The sequence below is a fragment of the Gambusia affinis genome, linkage group LG16 (assembly GCF_019740435.1).
Source record: "Gambusia affinis linkage group LG16, SWU_Gaff_1.0, whole genome shotgun sequence".
In the NCBI taxonomy this organism is placed as follows: Eukaryota; Metazoa; Chordata; class Actinopteri; order Cyprinodontiformes; family Poeciliidae; genus Gambusia; species Gambusia affinis.
In genome coordinates, this window is record NC_057883.1 from 22,423,942 (window position 1) to 22,439,375 (window position 15,434).

Here is a 15,434-nt window from a genome sequence, read left to right on the forward strand (position 1 = left end):
TGCCAACTAAGGCTTTTTAAATCCCCTAATAAGCTAAACACACAGAACACGTTTCTGAAAACTTTTACATACATATTTTCTCTAAAATTCAACCCTGATCCAGTCAGGACAATAGTCTTGCTGTGGCAGTGAGTTTACTTGTCTTGGCCAGTGGGGGTCAGGTCATGTGGCTTGGGTTTGGTCGCTGTGAATGGGGGCAGGGGTGTTTTCTTTCAATATCTCTTGTGAGCCAATAAGCAAGAGTTCAGCTGACTGAGTTATCATTTACAGGCTGCCCTCTGCATCTCCTCTTAGCTACACCCACCAGGCACTTTATTACAGGGAAATGTGAAGTAGAGTATAAAGAATATTTTAAAAGAAAAATCATAGTGGAAGATATCCTCACTCAAAATAAAGGTTGTTTGAAAGATAATAAAGTTTTTAAAAAAGAGTTTAAAATTGCAATATAAGAATGAGAAGAGAATCAAATTAAACTGTAAATATGTTATTACAACACTTTCTCACTCTTTCTTCTATCAAAGGTAATAATAAGCGCTCATATGAAGCAAAATAACTCAACACATCCAGTGAACAAATATGAATCCCTTTCTTTTCATCAAGAATTAGGTAATTTCCATAATTTATCGTAACACATTTCCGATCTTTAAATCTTTAAGTCTTTATATATTATAAAGATGAGTTACTCATATGCTCGTTTATCATGGCTTTAATGATGCATATATAGTTAATATAACACTTCTATTGTCTTCATCCAGCCTAACAATAAACAGCCTGGTGTCAAACTGATGCTACTGTCCCTTTAAGAGCTCCAGTTCCAGCCCTGCACAACTGTTTCATACAAAAGTGACAAGCCGAGCGTGCCGCCAGCCAATCAGAGGCGAGATCTAACCGCGGGAGATCTGAATTTCGCGGGATCGAGTTTGGCGCTAAAAAGACTCTTCTTCTGTTGTATGGAGAGTGCTGCTCTGCGCTGTACGGACAGTAGGCTTGGATTGGTTCCGATTCCGTTTCAGAGGCAGACTCGCTAACCTGGATCCGAACTCATAGAACCCTGACAACATTTGTTTCCCTTTTTACTGCTGGATATTTAAATGTGTTTGTTTATTTAGGAAGCCGCTTTTAGTGACTGGTAAGGGAACGTTTCTTTAAACTATTCTGCAGAACAAAGGATGATAACATTGAGTGCAATATAAATATACTAATAATACAAAAAAAGCACGCTTATTCTGCACATTTACGTTTCATATTGATCATATTGTAGGTTAATTGCATTGTTGTTCAGCATTTCATTTCTGTGCTCGGCTCACGACAAGCTTCTCCCTCCGCTGCACCAATCCGGTTAAATTTAGTTTACTCAGGAAAATGATGCGGATGCCCAGAGGCGTCTCTCCCGCACCGGCCCGGCCGTCCGTGGGGCTCTCCTGCGCCCCGCAGAAGATGAAGGTTTTGTCCGGCGGCGGAGGGAAGACCGAGATGTTCTGCAGCGGACTGTCCAGCCCGCCGATGAGCTCGGTACCGATCGGATACTTCACCCAGATCGGCAACACGACAGCGGCCGAACAAAGAGCCAACAGTCTGTACTCGACCCCCCACGGACCGGACGCGAAGCCCATCAGATCATCCTCCGGGCGCCTGCCGGTACGCATTCGCACTTTCTCCGCGAACACAATGTTTTACTGACGGTTTGATAAGTGCTGCTGTGGGAGGAATAATTCTTGATTTGCATTGGCATCCATGTTTTAAGCAGGGCGCCCTCGGTTATGTTCTGACGCGATAAGCCACAGAGGGGCCTTTATGCTGCTGCACCGCTGCTGCTACTGCATGAATGTTTGCTCTCTTTCCTGTAAAGATTGGGGGCATCTTTCTACCAGTAACCCAGCTGTAGCTGGAGGAGACCAGACGCCATGCTTGTATTGATGCTTTGGATGAGAAAGAGGAAAAGGGGGGCTGAGGGGGTTGTTGGTAGGATTTTGGGCCCCTTTTCTTGTGGAAAAAGTAGGATGAGTGGCCCCCTCCGTGATGCACAGACAGTGCAGAGGGGGGTGTTGGAACCCAAAACAGTTTTTGAAGACTTGGTTTTGGTGATTCTGCCCAGAGACAGCTGCTCCATCTGCTCCAGTCATTAGCCCACACTCAACCTGTAGAACCTGTTCATGCAACTGAAGCTGTTGGAGGTCATAACTGAACAACTGCTGTCCTGGAGGAAGCCATTTTTCTGTTTCCATACTGGGAAAAGGCAGAAATGAGATTCACATGGTATGATAACCTAGAGGAGAAATATCACACATTGACTGTATTTAAATGATCTGAAACAAAAATGTCTGACATGATCTTTATTGTTTAAATAAAAACATATCAAGCTACTTAATATTTTTATCTAAATCAGATTTTTTGTGTTATTTAGATACAAATAATAAACCTTAACATTTAGTAATGTTGGTAGAGGTGGGCATCACTTATCAGAATTTTGTTTTATTATGTTAAATTTCAGTTATTGACAACAGGAAAAAAACAAACCTGACAGAATGACTGGAAATGTTGTTTTTACAATTTTCTCTCATAGCTCCGTGTCTGTTTTTGCTCCATGGAGCATTCATAGACATCAGTAAATTCAAAAATATGATTAAATGCAGTTCCTGTGCGCAGGTTAGTGATATAAATCACACTTTTTAAAATAAACTGTGTCTTGAAGAAACCCATTTGAAACAGAAATATTTTTCAAGAGTAATATTTCTATATGGGCAGCTATGAATGCTGTCTCTTGCAACCATAGACATACAGTTACCAAAAAATAAAAGTACAAATCATTGGCCCCTACCCAAACTATTATCTATTGATCAGCAACAGGTGGGGGAGGGGGCAGTGCATCACTCTATGCTCCAAAGTGCAATTTTTATGCCTTGATATAGCTGTCCCATCCCTAATCTGCACATAAAAGCAATGTATTAACACATTGAAGGAATATAGAAAAAATATTGATGATAATTATAATAATATCTGCTTTTGACTGTAAGATTTTGTGCTTCACCAGGTTCTGGTGTTAAAGTGTGGGCAGGTTCTTTAAATCTCATTCAACCCCCCGCGCCTCCTCTAATATTCCCTACAAGAGGATTATAAGGATAGTGGGAGACAAAACTACCACCTGGCTCATCTTATGCCTGCGTTCGTAGATTTGTGCATCACAGTGCAGAAATTTTACGCCTCCTTCTCTAATCCGATATTAGAACCGGGTCATGTGACAGATATTTTAATTTAAACCAACCCTGGATGTGATGCGCAGACACACAATAACCCACACACAGGATCTAATGTCTGCACACATTATGTTCCTGGACTATAATATGGACTAAGCTTTGTATCATAATGTTTTGATGTATTTATTAACAGTAACAATAAAAAGTATTTTAATGTTTTTAAAGTTAAAAACCGAGCCTCGAATGCATATTTTAAAATAAAAGAGTTATTAGCATGTCACAAAAGCCTCTTCATCATTGCTATAAATTAGTAGTGCAGCTCTGAAGCTAAGTTATATTTTAAAATGTTAATACAGCAACAATAAAACAAAAAGTACAAACAACAAAGCTACAAAGCCCTGAATCATTCTATCAGTTTAAAGGGTTCACAAATATGATTGTTTAGAGTTTTAAAGTTATTATAAAAAGATGTCTAATTCTTCTCCTGGTTAAAGGATCTAAAGATAGTTTTTTTGTTGTTAAATGGTTTTCTGCACGCTTTAGTAAAGTGAGAAAACAGTGTTTGTCGAAGGAAAAGCACCTTGGCATTTATCTATGGGTGGGGCAAAACATGTCCGACTTGTTCATGGTGGTACGGCCTGACTAATCATCCTGTATGATGCATTCCTTAAAATGGATGTGAAATGTATTCAAACATAAAACACATTTGTTAATCTAGAATATATTTCAGTTGCAGAGTACATATTTTATTCTTGTTCTCAAAGACAGTTTTGTGAGATCACAAAAGCTGATTTTGCAGCTTTTATGGTTGTTGATGATCACAGGAAATGTTGCCTATTGGTGCTCGACTCACTTCCTTTAACGTAAACAACAGAATAACCACTGCTTTGTAAGTTTTGGGGCAGGTAAAACCGGATGGTAAAGAAAGGCAAACGTGTCTGCAAAACCGTCATGATGCACGAAGTTGACATGAAGCTTGTTCTGAAGAACGGGTCGGTTTTTAATCCTTCACCTGTAGCTGCAGAGATCTCAGGTTCACTTATTAGTCATGTTGACTGGAGTACAAGGCAGCAATCAGTGGCAAACACGTGAGGTTAAACGTGGGTGTGTTGACTGTTGGTGATGTTGTGACATGCTGTGAATGTGTTACAGTGTTCGCCCTTTCAGAGTTCAGGAGCGTCCATTTGCCATCCACTTAACTGCAGAATTCAGAGTAGGGGGTTTCTTATGAGGACTTACCTCTCCTGAGCCCCTGTGGTTAACCCCGTATTCAGAGTGATGCCTGAGTGTGACATTTACCATCCTACCACCTGTATGCATGCGCTCTTCCGATCATTTGCTTTGTTTTACCACACCCTGAGGCAAGCCCTGGCCCTGGAGCGTTCTGCTCTCTATAGGGGGAGCTTTGCATGTCAAAGCAGCCTTTCCCCCTTCCCCCATTAGCAACCCAAATGGGAAGACTCACCCTTTACCTGTTTAAGATTATGTTGACGATAAACAGCAGGATTTATTCCTTTTCCGCTATCCGGCATTTGAGGCTCCACACAGGTAGTAGATATTTTCAGCCGTACTGTAACCCGCCTTTGAATTAGTTGGAGTCTGAGTCCTGTGCAGCCTGACCAACTGGGTTTGTTGGGTTGAGGCCTTCACTTCACTAGATTAGCTTGGGAATTTCACAACAGCAACAGGAACTCAGTGCTTGGGTGTTTCTAGAGTAAGGTTATAGCAAATTCATCAGAGGATATGTCAGTCAACGAGGAGAAAACACAGAGCCAATAAAACGGGTGAAACAAGTGAGTACATTTTATTTATATAGCTACTCTGTCTCTTTTAGCTTTCATTTTGGAACAGAAAACTAGCCGCAATCAATGTAAGTTTGGATCCTAGTGGTGAACATTGGTTGTCACCATGCTGTGGTTAAAAAGTCCAAACCAGAACTAAAGTATATTCTGCCTTTTAAGATATTAGTATGAAGGTAAATAAAGCTGAGAGCAGAACCTTGTGAAGCTCCATTTGTAAGAGTAACTGGGGATGATTTGAAGTTAAAACATTTCTAATAAAATCCTGGGTCACTGAGAAATTTCCAAATGATCTGAATTAGATTGGCTTCTAAAAAAATGAGAACATCTCAAAGCTAAATAACATTTCTAACAGCATCCACTTAAAAAAAAATACCTGAGGAACATTCTCTGAGCGTGTATTTCAGAAAAGATTGACAAGCAGGTTAAGCAGGAGTAAACCAAGAATAGTGTCAAACATCAGTTTTGCACAGCATCATCTGCTAAGACCCAACATAGAGAAATAATTAGCTCATACATTCTTAACAATCTTTAAAATTAAAAAACTGACAAAGAAACAAGTTGATTTCCACAAACAGAAAAAGCAGGTCATGCAAGAACTGGAACGCTCAAAATTAAAGTGTAAATTAAATAAAGCATAACAGTGATCAGAAAAACAAATAGCAGTGAAAGTAGCTTGTGGCACTTTCCTGTAACAGTCCACATGCAGCATTTTCTGTGAGGTACGATAACCAATACCTCATTTCTGAGCGGTACGCCACCGGTTGGTGGGGTTCGGGTAGAAACGGCTCATAGAACCGACCTGTACAGCACCATTCCAGGACCCGCTTCAGTTATAGGTCCACAGGACCATACAATGGTACGGTACGGCTAGGGTGGCAATGCTTGCGTCATTGTCCAAGCATGAGGTACAGTAGTACGTTACGTTTGTTGTTACGTGAGTGAGATGCTATGGTAACCATTTGGGTTAGTGAGCGGTCAACTGGTGGTAGAAACACTCTCCTGAATCCACCGGCATACCGAACCGCACCAACCTGCACCGACCCGCACCGACCCATGCTCATTGGAAACAAGGCATGAGGGACTGACCTAACACATTTCCCCCACATGAAATGTAAAGTGTGTCATAAGGACGAGTCACTAGAAAAATCCCTCATGCAAAAAAGGAGGTTCTAATTTCCCCACCCTTACACACACACACACACACGCACACACACACACGCACTCACAGCTGCAGTATGAAACCGTTGGTCCCTTTCCTACAACCCGTCAGCATGTCTGTCTTTGACTGGAACTGTTGCATTTTTTAAAAACTTGGTGTGGTTGGATTCACACAGAGAGTAACAAGCAGGTTGAGCAAGAGTAAACCAGGAATAGTATCAAACTTACATAAATCTTACATAAAAGTTTTGCTGGTTGCTTCCTGTTGGGGTTGTTTAGTTTGGTTCTGGCTGGCTGTGTGATTTAGGGATTTGAGGTCACCCTTCAGCGGCGCCTTCGCTGGCTGCCCTGCTCCAGATGTCGCCAGGCGACAGGTGGACACGTTCGGACAACGGCTCGTTCTGTTGCCTCATTTCTCACATGAGCACAGCCGCCCGCACGTGGTTGAGGACTCACGTTCTGTCATATGTGATAAAAAGATGATGCCCAGTTATATTCTACTACCAAAATCAGTCACCTGGTGTATTGTGGTGACAAAGAGATCTTTGTTGTTGGTAGTTAGGTGGGAGAATAAACAGTTAAGTGAGGACTCAGACAGATGGAACAGATTAACTCGTGGTTTCAGGGACTGGGCTGAAATCCCACACCTCACTAGTCCTGTCACTACTGCTTTCTGTGAGGCTGCACAGTGTGACTGGGCCAATGATTACTGATTGATACACTTCCACGTCCACAGTGAAGGTTCATTGCTCTCCTTTATTCCTATTGTAACGGTGTTGTTAATTTGCAAACCAGAAGAACCTTTCAAGAGCGACTCTTTGCACTTTCACTTTTGTTGTGTGTGGCTCAGAAACAATACTCCAATAAAGTTGTTTAGCCGAGGTTAAGATTACAAAGTAGAGATGCACCATGATTCAAACTGTTTGGCTCTGATTAGTGACCAGCTGGTCAAATACAGGAACAGATGGAAAATATAAAATTTTGATACTTTTGCTGGAATTTTCATTACAGGTTGTTCGTTCCACTCAACATGAACTCTAGCATCTCAATCATTAAAGACACAGAGTCTGTGTTGCTGGTGAGGGCAATTAAAGTTTATCCAATTTGGCAAATTTAGTATCAACATGAATTATGGCTGCACAATATAATGCAATATCACATTGCAACAAACTGGAGTGCAGTAACGGTTGGTTAATATATTCCAAATGTCCCAAACCTTCATTTTTCATGCTAATGTAATATTTGTCCATCCAAAAGTGTTTAGTACTGTGTATTTCAGTAGCTCACAACAACAAATATACCTTAATATGCATTAATACACTGTCTTAACACTACCACAGAAATAATGTAGTCTTCATTATCAACTTTGCAAACACCAGCCAGTTATGTTCAAAGTAACATTGAACCAAAGCATTTCAGCTTCTCAAACTGCATTTTCTCTTCAATATTTTAGAGATGCTCTGGAAAAATCAGCAAACAGGTAAATTTTCCACATACTGTTATTTGCTTTTACATACTTTTATTTTGGAGCCTTTTTATTCACAACGGCTTTACATAGGAAAAAAAACAACACAAATTATAAAGGCAAAAATGAAGGAACCCAACAAGGAAAAGTATGATCTTAAAAAAACAGAACAGATGAGATTTATTTGAAAGATTAAAGACAAATTTGTGTTGATGGTGAGCTGGTGATGCTTGAGGTAGAGCAAATGGAAAAGGAGCAAAAAATACAAATAAGTTATTAAAATTGAAATTAGCTTAAACTTAAATTTAACGTAAACAACTTATATAAAATTTTAAAAATACAAACTGCTATTAAGGAGCAATAAGACTATAAATATAATTAAATGTTGGTAAGGCGAAACTGGGAATAAATAATCTTAACATTTAACATTCTCTTCACACAGACTTTGTGGTCGAGGGAACAGTAAAGAGATTAGGACGTATGAACGAGGTTTAAAAATCAGCTAGCTAAGCAACAATTGTAGTTTTTAGTGTTGATTTGGAAAAGAAAATCTGAATCTGAAGAAATGTTTGATGGACACAAATGTGTGATTCTGATTAAAACTAGAAGCTTTTGCATGTTTGTACATCCTGTGTGTGAGCAGAGGGTTTGTGCAGCGTCAGGCTGAGGGAAGGGGCTTGGCAAGAGTCTGGGAGGTCAGTGAGGGATTCCAGAGACCTGCTGGCCCTTAGGAGGAGCTGGGTCAAGAAGCACTCTCTCCTCCCCAAAGCTTTTTGACCTCCACACAATGGGCCCCACTTCATGCTTGGGAACGTGTGAGGGGAGCACTTTGTTGGTGCTCCTGAGGGCTGTTGGCACATTTATGACTCTTAACAAAACCCTATTTAGCCCCTTTTCTTTGCATTTGTTTCATGGTTTAGATCTTCTCATTACATTTGAATAAGCCAAATAGACGTATAAACATTTAGGATGGGGCATTTTTCTCCACAGATGACCTTTCCAGCAGAAACTAGAACACTTTAAGAGTTTTGTTGTTTTAAATTTTATTTTCTAATGTGCACAAAATCTTTTCTGTGCAGGCGAAAAGGAAGCTGGACCTGGAGGACCCTCTTTATCTGCCAGAGTTTCGCACACCTAAAGGGAAATGCAGCGTGGCAGCAGGACTACCAAGCCCACGAAGTGAGTCAGCCTCATGGAGCAAATCAGGACAGAGTGCTGCTCATATCAGCAGTAGATTCATTGAGACTTGTTCAGTTCATTGGACCATTTTTGTAAACTTTTTGGATTGAATAAGGTCTAATTATTCTCACTAGTGTGTGTTTTAAGCAGATCAAAGCGGGAAAGTTTCACTCGCATGCAGAACTAATTACTAACCAAATTTCCTGTGTCTCTGTGCAAACCAAACTGCAGAATGAGCCACATTATGGCATAAATAATAATCAGCAGCACATTTAGGTAGCACCTTATAGCTCCGTGTTGGCTAAATCAGCAGTCAGTTAAATTAAAAGTCAAATGATTGACATAACGAGTTAGGAGAAGTTCAAACAATCTGGTGAAAATGTCATATTTTGGTTTCCTAAATAATAATTATTTTATATGAATTCCTCAAGCGCCAAAGTCTCCAGGCGAGCGGACGCGGTACGACACTTCGTTGGGCCTGCTGACAAAGAAGTTTGTGGGACTGATCGCAGAATCTGCTGATGGAGTTCTGGACCTTAACTGGGCCACTGAAGTTCTGGAGGTCCAGAAGAGGCGGATCTATGACATCACCAACGTCCTGGAAGGCGTGCAGCTCATCCGAAAGAAGTCCAAAAACAACATCCAGTGGCTGTAAGTGTGAATGCAGAGCTGGAAAGTACACTGCAGCTAAAATGTGACGTTCTTCACAAATATCCAGTCTTCCAAAAGTGTTCAGGCCACTTGAACTTCTAATATTTTGTCACAACCACAAACTTCAACGTATTTTATTGGAAGTTTAGACAAATAATGCTGAGGGAAAATTCTAAATGTTTTTTGTTTGTTTTTTATAAATAAAAAAATCATTAAATTGTTCTTTGCATTTGTATTCAGTACCATAAAAGGCCTCTGCATCCACCACAAGAACAGATGACATTGTTCTGTCTCTCAGAGCTGCAAGAACAAAATGACTTTAGTCTGTTTTCTCAGATTGTTCTTTACACATTTTTTTTTCTGTCAACTGTATAAATGTGCAGTGGGAAAGACACATTTGTGGAGTTCTGCACTTCAGTTTCTATAAAGCAGAAAATGTCCAACCCTGAAAAAACTTGGGTCTTTTCTTGCCACTTTGAGAAAAACATCAAATTTCTCTGTTCTTATAAAGTATGAATTGGCCTTTACTGTGAAACTTAAATTATATTCAGTTTTACTTTTTGGCATCTCCACAGTGAAACGTGGTGGCGGCAGCACTGTGGTTTAATTATGGTTCTATTTCATCCCTACTGATACTCATCCGGGATTCATAGAACCGTAGTTACGGTAGTAACTTTCGTTCCTTCCAGCAGAGTCAGAGAAGCAGATGAGGAGATCCTCACACCTTTCAGGATTTTATTTAAATTTAAACTTCACTTCATTTACATTTCCCCCTAACAGTTTGTGTTTAGTTTATCACAGAAACTCCAAACAAAGTACATTAAAGTTTGTGGTTACAATGGGGGAAAACTACTTTACTTACTTATTCTGTAAAATAAGTGAAACCTAACTGCAACTTCAACCAGGAGATAAAGTTGCACATGTCGGCATTAACTGGCCTGATGTTACTCTAAGTGATGTTGCACCATTCATTCTTGCACAAGTGGAGCTTCAAGCTGCCTCAGAAATTTTCTGTTGAAACCAAAGTTTTGGGAAATGTTTCCCATTGTGAAACATCAACTGAAATGGATGCCAAGAAAAATTATTTACAGTACCAGCAATTCTGAATGAGAACAGGACAAAAAACTTCAGCTGCATTCAAACTGTTTTCAGAAGTAATGTAATTAAATCAAACAGTAAGTAAACTTTCTTCACATGTCACCTTTTTGCATGTCAGAAACCACAAAGAAATATACAAAATATAAGAAGCACAAAAACAAAAAAAACTAAAGAAGGGATAAAACATTTTGATCCTGTTCAGCTTCTCAGCTGAACAGGAGCACATTTTGAAGCACATACTTTAAAATGTGCTAATGATAGATTTTAAAGTAGACCAGCCTGTTTATGTCCCTGTTTTTTATGTGGGTGTTTTTCAGGATGGGGAATGTTTTTGAAGGCGGCGTTGCTGGAGGAGAAAAGGCCTTTGCTCTGAGGAGAGAGCTGGGGGATCTGGAGAGAGCGGAGCGGTCTCTGGATGACCTGATTCAGTCCAGCACCACTCAGCTCAAACAGCTCACAGAGTTCAAAGACAGCCAAAGATATCCTTTCCACAAAGCTCCATCATGTTTATCATATGTGTCCAGTCACACATGCACTCACCTTTTATTGCTGCTGTTGCCCTTGACGCACCGCTGCACTCTGGGATACGTGACGTACCAGGACATCCGCTCCATCGGCAGCCTCCGAGATCAGACGGTGATCGCAGTCAAAGCTCCGGCTGAGACCAAGCTGGAGGTGCCAGACACTGTAGGGGTGAGACTGAATATGAGACTTTAGCTGTGTGTGCACGTTAGTGTAAGTGTAACATGTTGATTGTTGGTTCCCCTTTGTCTCCTTGCAGCAGGGCTCATTACAGATCTATCTAAAGAGTAGGAATGGGCCTATAGAGGTGTACCTGTGTCCTGAGGAAGGGCTTGAAGATGCCAGCCCTGTTAAGAGCACAGTCACCCCTAAAAAGGAAGACCTGAAGAAACCGGTGACGACCACCGGAACGCCACAGAGCCAGGCTGTCAAAGACGAGCCTGTTGAAGGTGGGTCCAAATGCCATGTTTCATTATAAAAGAAATGCAACTAAAATCACATGGGAATAAGTTTGTTCACCCAATAAGTCATTAAAAAAAGCTGCGCCATGATTCTCCAACTACTTCCTGTCGTCTTCTTCATAGATCACGTGACTTGTGGTGTGTTTTCATCACAGTTTTGTGAAATTAAATCAGTTTTGACACGTCCAACAAACCACCTCATCCTAGCAGCAGAACGTTTTTTTAATGCTGTTTTTTTCATTAAGCAAATTTATTTTCAAATGTCAAATTGCCCCATTATATGGTCAATGAAAACATAGCTTGTGACATCTGCAGCTGCCATAGGTTCATATAGAAACTGAAAGCAGGGAATGATTCAGTGTTTATCTCGTATTTCATCTGCAGGTTTTCAGTAAGGTTTCTTTGTTCTGTGACTAATCACCTTTATTTCCTGCGTTTTTATCTCTATTTTCCTCACAGTGAGTGTATCCACTTCGTCTCCAGCTTCAGTTTCTGCCCCCTCCTCAGCCGCTACCTCTGCTCCCTCTCTTCTCGACGTGGAGGGGCTGCTGGGTTTGCCTCCCAGTCTGCTCCAGATCACAGAGGACCAGCTGCCCGGCGCCTCCTTCACCACAGATCCCAGCACTCCCTTCGTCTGCTTCTCTCCATCGTTAGACCACAGCGACTACCTCTGGAGCCTGGAGGATAGTGAAGGGGTGTCGGATTTCTTCGACACCTATGATCTTGGAGATTTACTGAAGAGCTGAGGGAGATGGGGCAATGATTTAAGAAAAAAAAAAGTGTGAAATATTTAAAGGAATGCTTGATTGGGGCAAATGATATTACACTATGAAGCCATTGCTTGTTTTTATTTCTTTAGAGCCATTGTTGGTTTTACAGTCAAAACCATTTGGACTTATTGTGGCGTGACTGAGCGGACATGAAGTCAGAGTTGTAAAATGCAGGGATTTTAGTGGGTTTGTAGCAACATTTCCGCTGAGGAGATTAGAAACGATCAGATCAAAAGATGAGCAGCTTTTGGTGCATAGCACTTCATGTGGCGAAAATGTGATGCATGTTCGTTGTGACCAACTCAGGGCTTTTTTCTCCAACACCTACAAATTTGACCTGTAGGGGGCAGTCTTGCATTATGTCAGCTTTAAATCTAGTTCAGCTTTACAGGATTTAATCACTGGATAAAAGTAAGCTGTAGTTGCACAGGGTTCTGATTCAGGTTTTTTTTTTAAATATCTCTTCACCTGTGTCACAAAAAGCTGTGATTAAGTCCAGCCTCTGTTTCAGTTCTTATGAAGATGTCTGTGAAATCTGTGCAGAGATATTGGACGCACTGTATCTGACTTTAAAGGTGCTCATGTTGTTTCTGTCCCATCAGGTTTACTTTTCCCTGTCTGACATTTAGTATCAGGTTCTGTATGTGTCCGGTGCCAAACGGTGCCAGCAGAGACCCAAAGCGCTGTTTGATGATGGAAATGATCACCCATGCTGAGAAGCAATCACTGACTCTTTCTGGTTTGGCAGCTTTGATTCTAATCTGGTACCTTCCCTGTTAATCTGACTCTGACTGCAGATGTAATATAATATTTCTGTATTTAGTAGTTCGAGACCATTATTGTATTTCCAAGGAAATAATCTGAAATCCATTAAAAGTAGCACCTGTGTTACAGGTGAGGTGGGATTGGGGGTTCATTATTATTATAATTTTTTTTTAATGTCTAAAGATTTGAATATTTGAATTTGTTTGCTGAAGTGTTTTTTTTTTGTTTTTTTGTTTTTTTGGCTTTCCCTCTACATTGCAGAGATAAGCTACCTGTCCTGTCCTAACGAAACTTGAAAATTGTGTTTGTGTGTTTGGCAGATTGGTAAACGGGTGTCATGGTGTGTTTGCGTGTGAGGTTTTATTAAATAGAATACAGGATATAATTTGAAGATTTATAGAATAATTTTTTTCCAATGAGCATTATTTTTTTGATATTTGTACATAAATCTGACTTGTATTTATACCATGTTTTCAGGATTTTTTGATTGTTTTATAAGACATGCAGCACTTACTATTTTTTTAATATTGTGTGTTCTGTTTTGGAGTTGTTGAATAAATACTTTGTTTACAGCTTGAGTGAGTTTATTTGAACAAAACACCTTTAAATTACAGGTTCATCCGAATAAATTGAAACGGAAATTTATTTCAACTGTTTTTTTTGAAAGCTGAGTCCAGTTTCTCTATCCTCGCCCTAGATTGATGAACAGTAACACCTTTAGAATTGAAATATTATTAAAACAAAACATTTCTAACATAAAGTTGGCTGTAAGATCTCAAAAAGTTACACTCTGATATAAGGAATTAAAAAAAACATGATAAACAGTCTGGGAAAGCGTTGAGTTCATTTGGCCTCCATTAGATCTCACCCAATGATGGAATGATGCTGCCATTGTCTAGTGGTGGATTTTCACCACCTAATTATTGCATTTATTTAGATTTAATACACTTAATTTTGAAATTTTATCTTATTAAATTGATTTAAATCAAAAGATGTAACTTGATATTACTATCAACTTGTTGATTTTTCCGAAAAAAAAAAAAATCTAATAAAGTATTTAAAAATCAGATAAAACAGTATGCGTGCCTTACATCATGTGGACACAAATCTGATGTAAAACGCAGTGTTTATTGTGCTCCGCAAAGGAAATATTTCCATTCTTAAAGATAGTGCCACTGCTTTGCCTGTAGAGGGCAGTATTACGTCATGCCAGCCGTAACTCCGGTGTACTTTTACAGGATTCATCTGTCCATCCATTGTCTCCTTTTGGCTGCTTCTGGCAGAGCTCAGTTGAAGCTGTGATCGATCCCTTAAGGTCCAATCTCTCTCACAACCTAAATGTTCATGTTTGTTTGAAAAATTACTAACTTTATTTATTAGTAATAATTGCTAACAACCAGAAAGAACTTTCAATGACTGCAGGCACAAGTATAGATTCTCAGTTTATGTTATCAAAGTCTAATCAGCTGTCATGTTGCCAAAATGTTTGTATCCAGTGAGTTTGCTAGAAAGAATGAGCCTCTAAATTACTTTTCAAAACACAAAGAAGGATCCGGAAGTATTTTTGGGGTTGAAACAGTGAGACTTTGGCCACTGGTGATGCTGACCTAATGAAAAGTGACATGCCCAGCTGAGACACAATAACCTGACAAGAAGAGCGACAACGAAGCGGAATGCTTTATAAACACATCCAGACATGTTGACATCATTGCCTCTGAGCTGGTTGCTTTGGAAACAAGAACTGAAAAGGAACCTAACAATAGGGGCTCAGAGGTCAGCAGGCTATAATGCAAGAGTGCAAAGGCATCATGGGAGAAAAGACATTTGCAAGAGAATAGGTCACCACTTTGGAGATCTAAATGTATAAGTTTCTTTTCTATGTTCCAAAAATGTTGAAGCAATTTCAGATGAAATATGATGTCGAAATGTAGTGCCTTCCAAAATAACTTACTTTTTTAACATTTTGTCACATGAAGATAGATGAAATAGCTTGCATTAACCCCCAATACTTTGTAGAGTCACAATTTGTTCTAGAATATCAACACATCTTAAAACACAACTTTTTTCAATTCGTCTTTGCAAAAAGGCAAAAGCTCAGTCAGATTTGATGAAGAATGTCTGTACACAACAAGTCTCATCTTTTACCACAGCTTCTCAGTAGGATTTAAGTTTAGACTTTGATCATTGTCCATTGGGTGATTCTCCATCCCAGTCTTAATCCTTTTAGGATTAAGTATTTAGCTCATTTTATCTCCCCTTTAGCTCTAACCTGCTTCTAGCATGTTACAGCCACCACTGTGTTTCACCACTGCAGTGGTGGGTTCATATTTGTAATCTGTGTTTGCCACAACAGATAAAGTTTTTACAAA

At 39.8% G+C, this 15,434-nt stretch overlaps 1 protein-coding gene across 2 annotated transcripts; it reads left to right on the forward strand.

Annotated features, from left to right (window-relative positions):
• Window positions 1–869: 869 nt before the first annotated feature.
• Window positions 870–13,638, forward strand: e2f2 (E2F transcription factor 2). 2 transcript variants are annotated; one of them, XM_044142052.1, is made up of 8 exons: window positions 870–1,129; window positions 1,350–1,638; window positions 8,699–8,798; window positions 9,230–9,449; window positions 10,865–11,026; window positions 11,126–11,240; window positions 11,329–11,518; window positions 11,990–13,638. In XM_044142052.1, the coding sequence occupies exons 2-8, from the start codon at window positions 1,363–1,365 to the stop codon at window positions 12,274–12,276; spliced, it is 1,350 nt and encodes a 449-aa protein (XP_043997987.1). In that variant the 5' UTR covers window positions 870–1,129; window positions 1,350–1,362; the 3' UTR covers window positions 12,277–13,638. The 2 variants fall into 2 exon arrangements, with proteins under 2 accessions (XP_043997987.1, XP_043997988.1); XM_044142053.1 differs by having other exon boundaries at window positions 11,332–11,518.
• The last annotated feature ends 1,796 nt before the right edge of the window (window positions 13,639–15,434 follow it).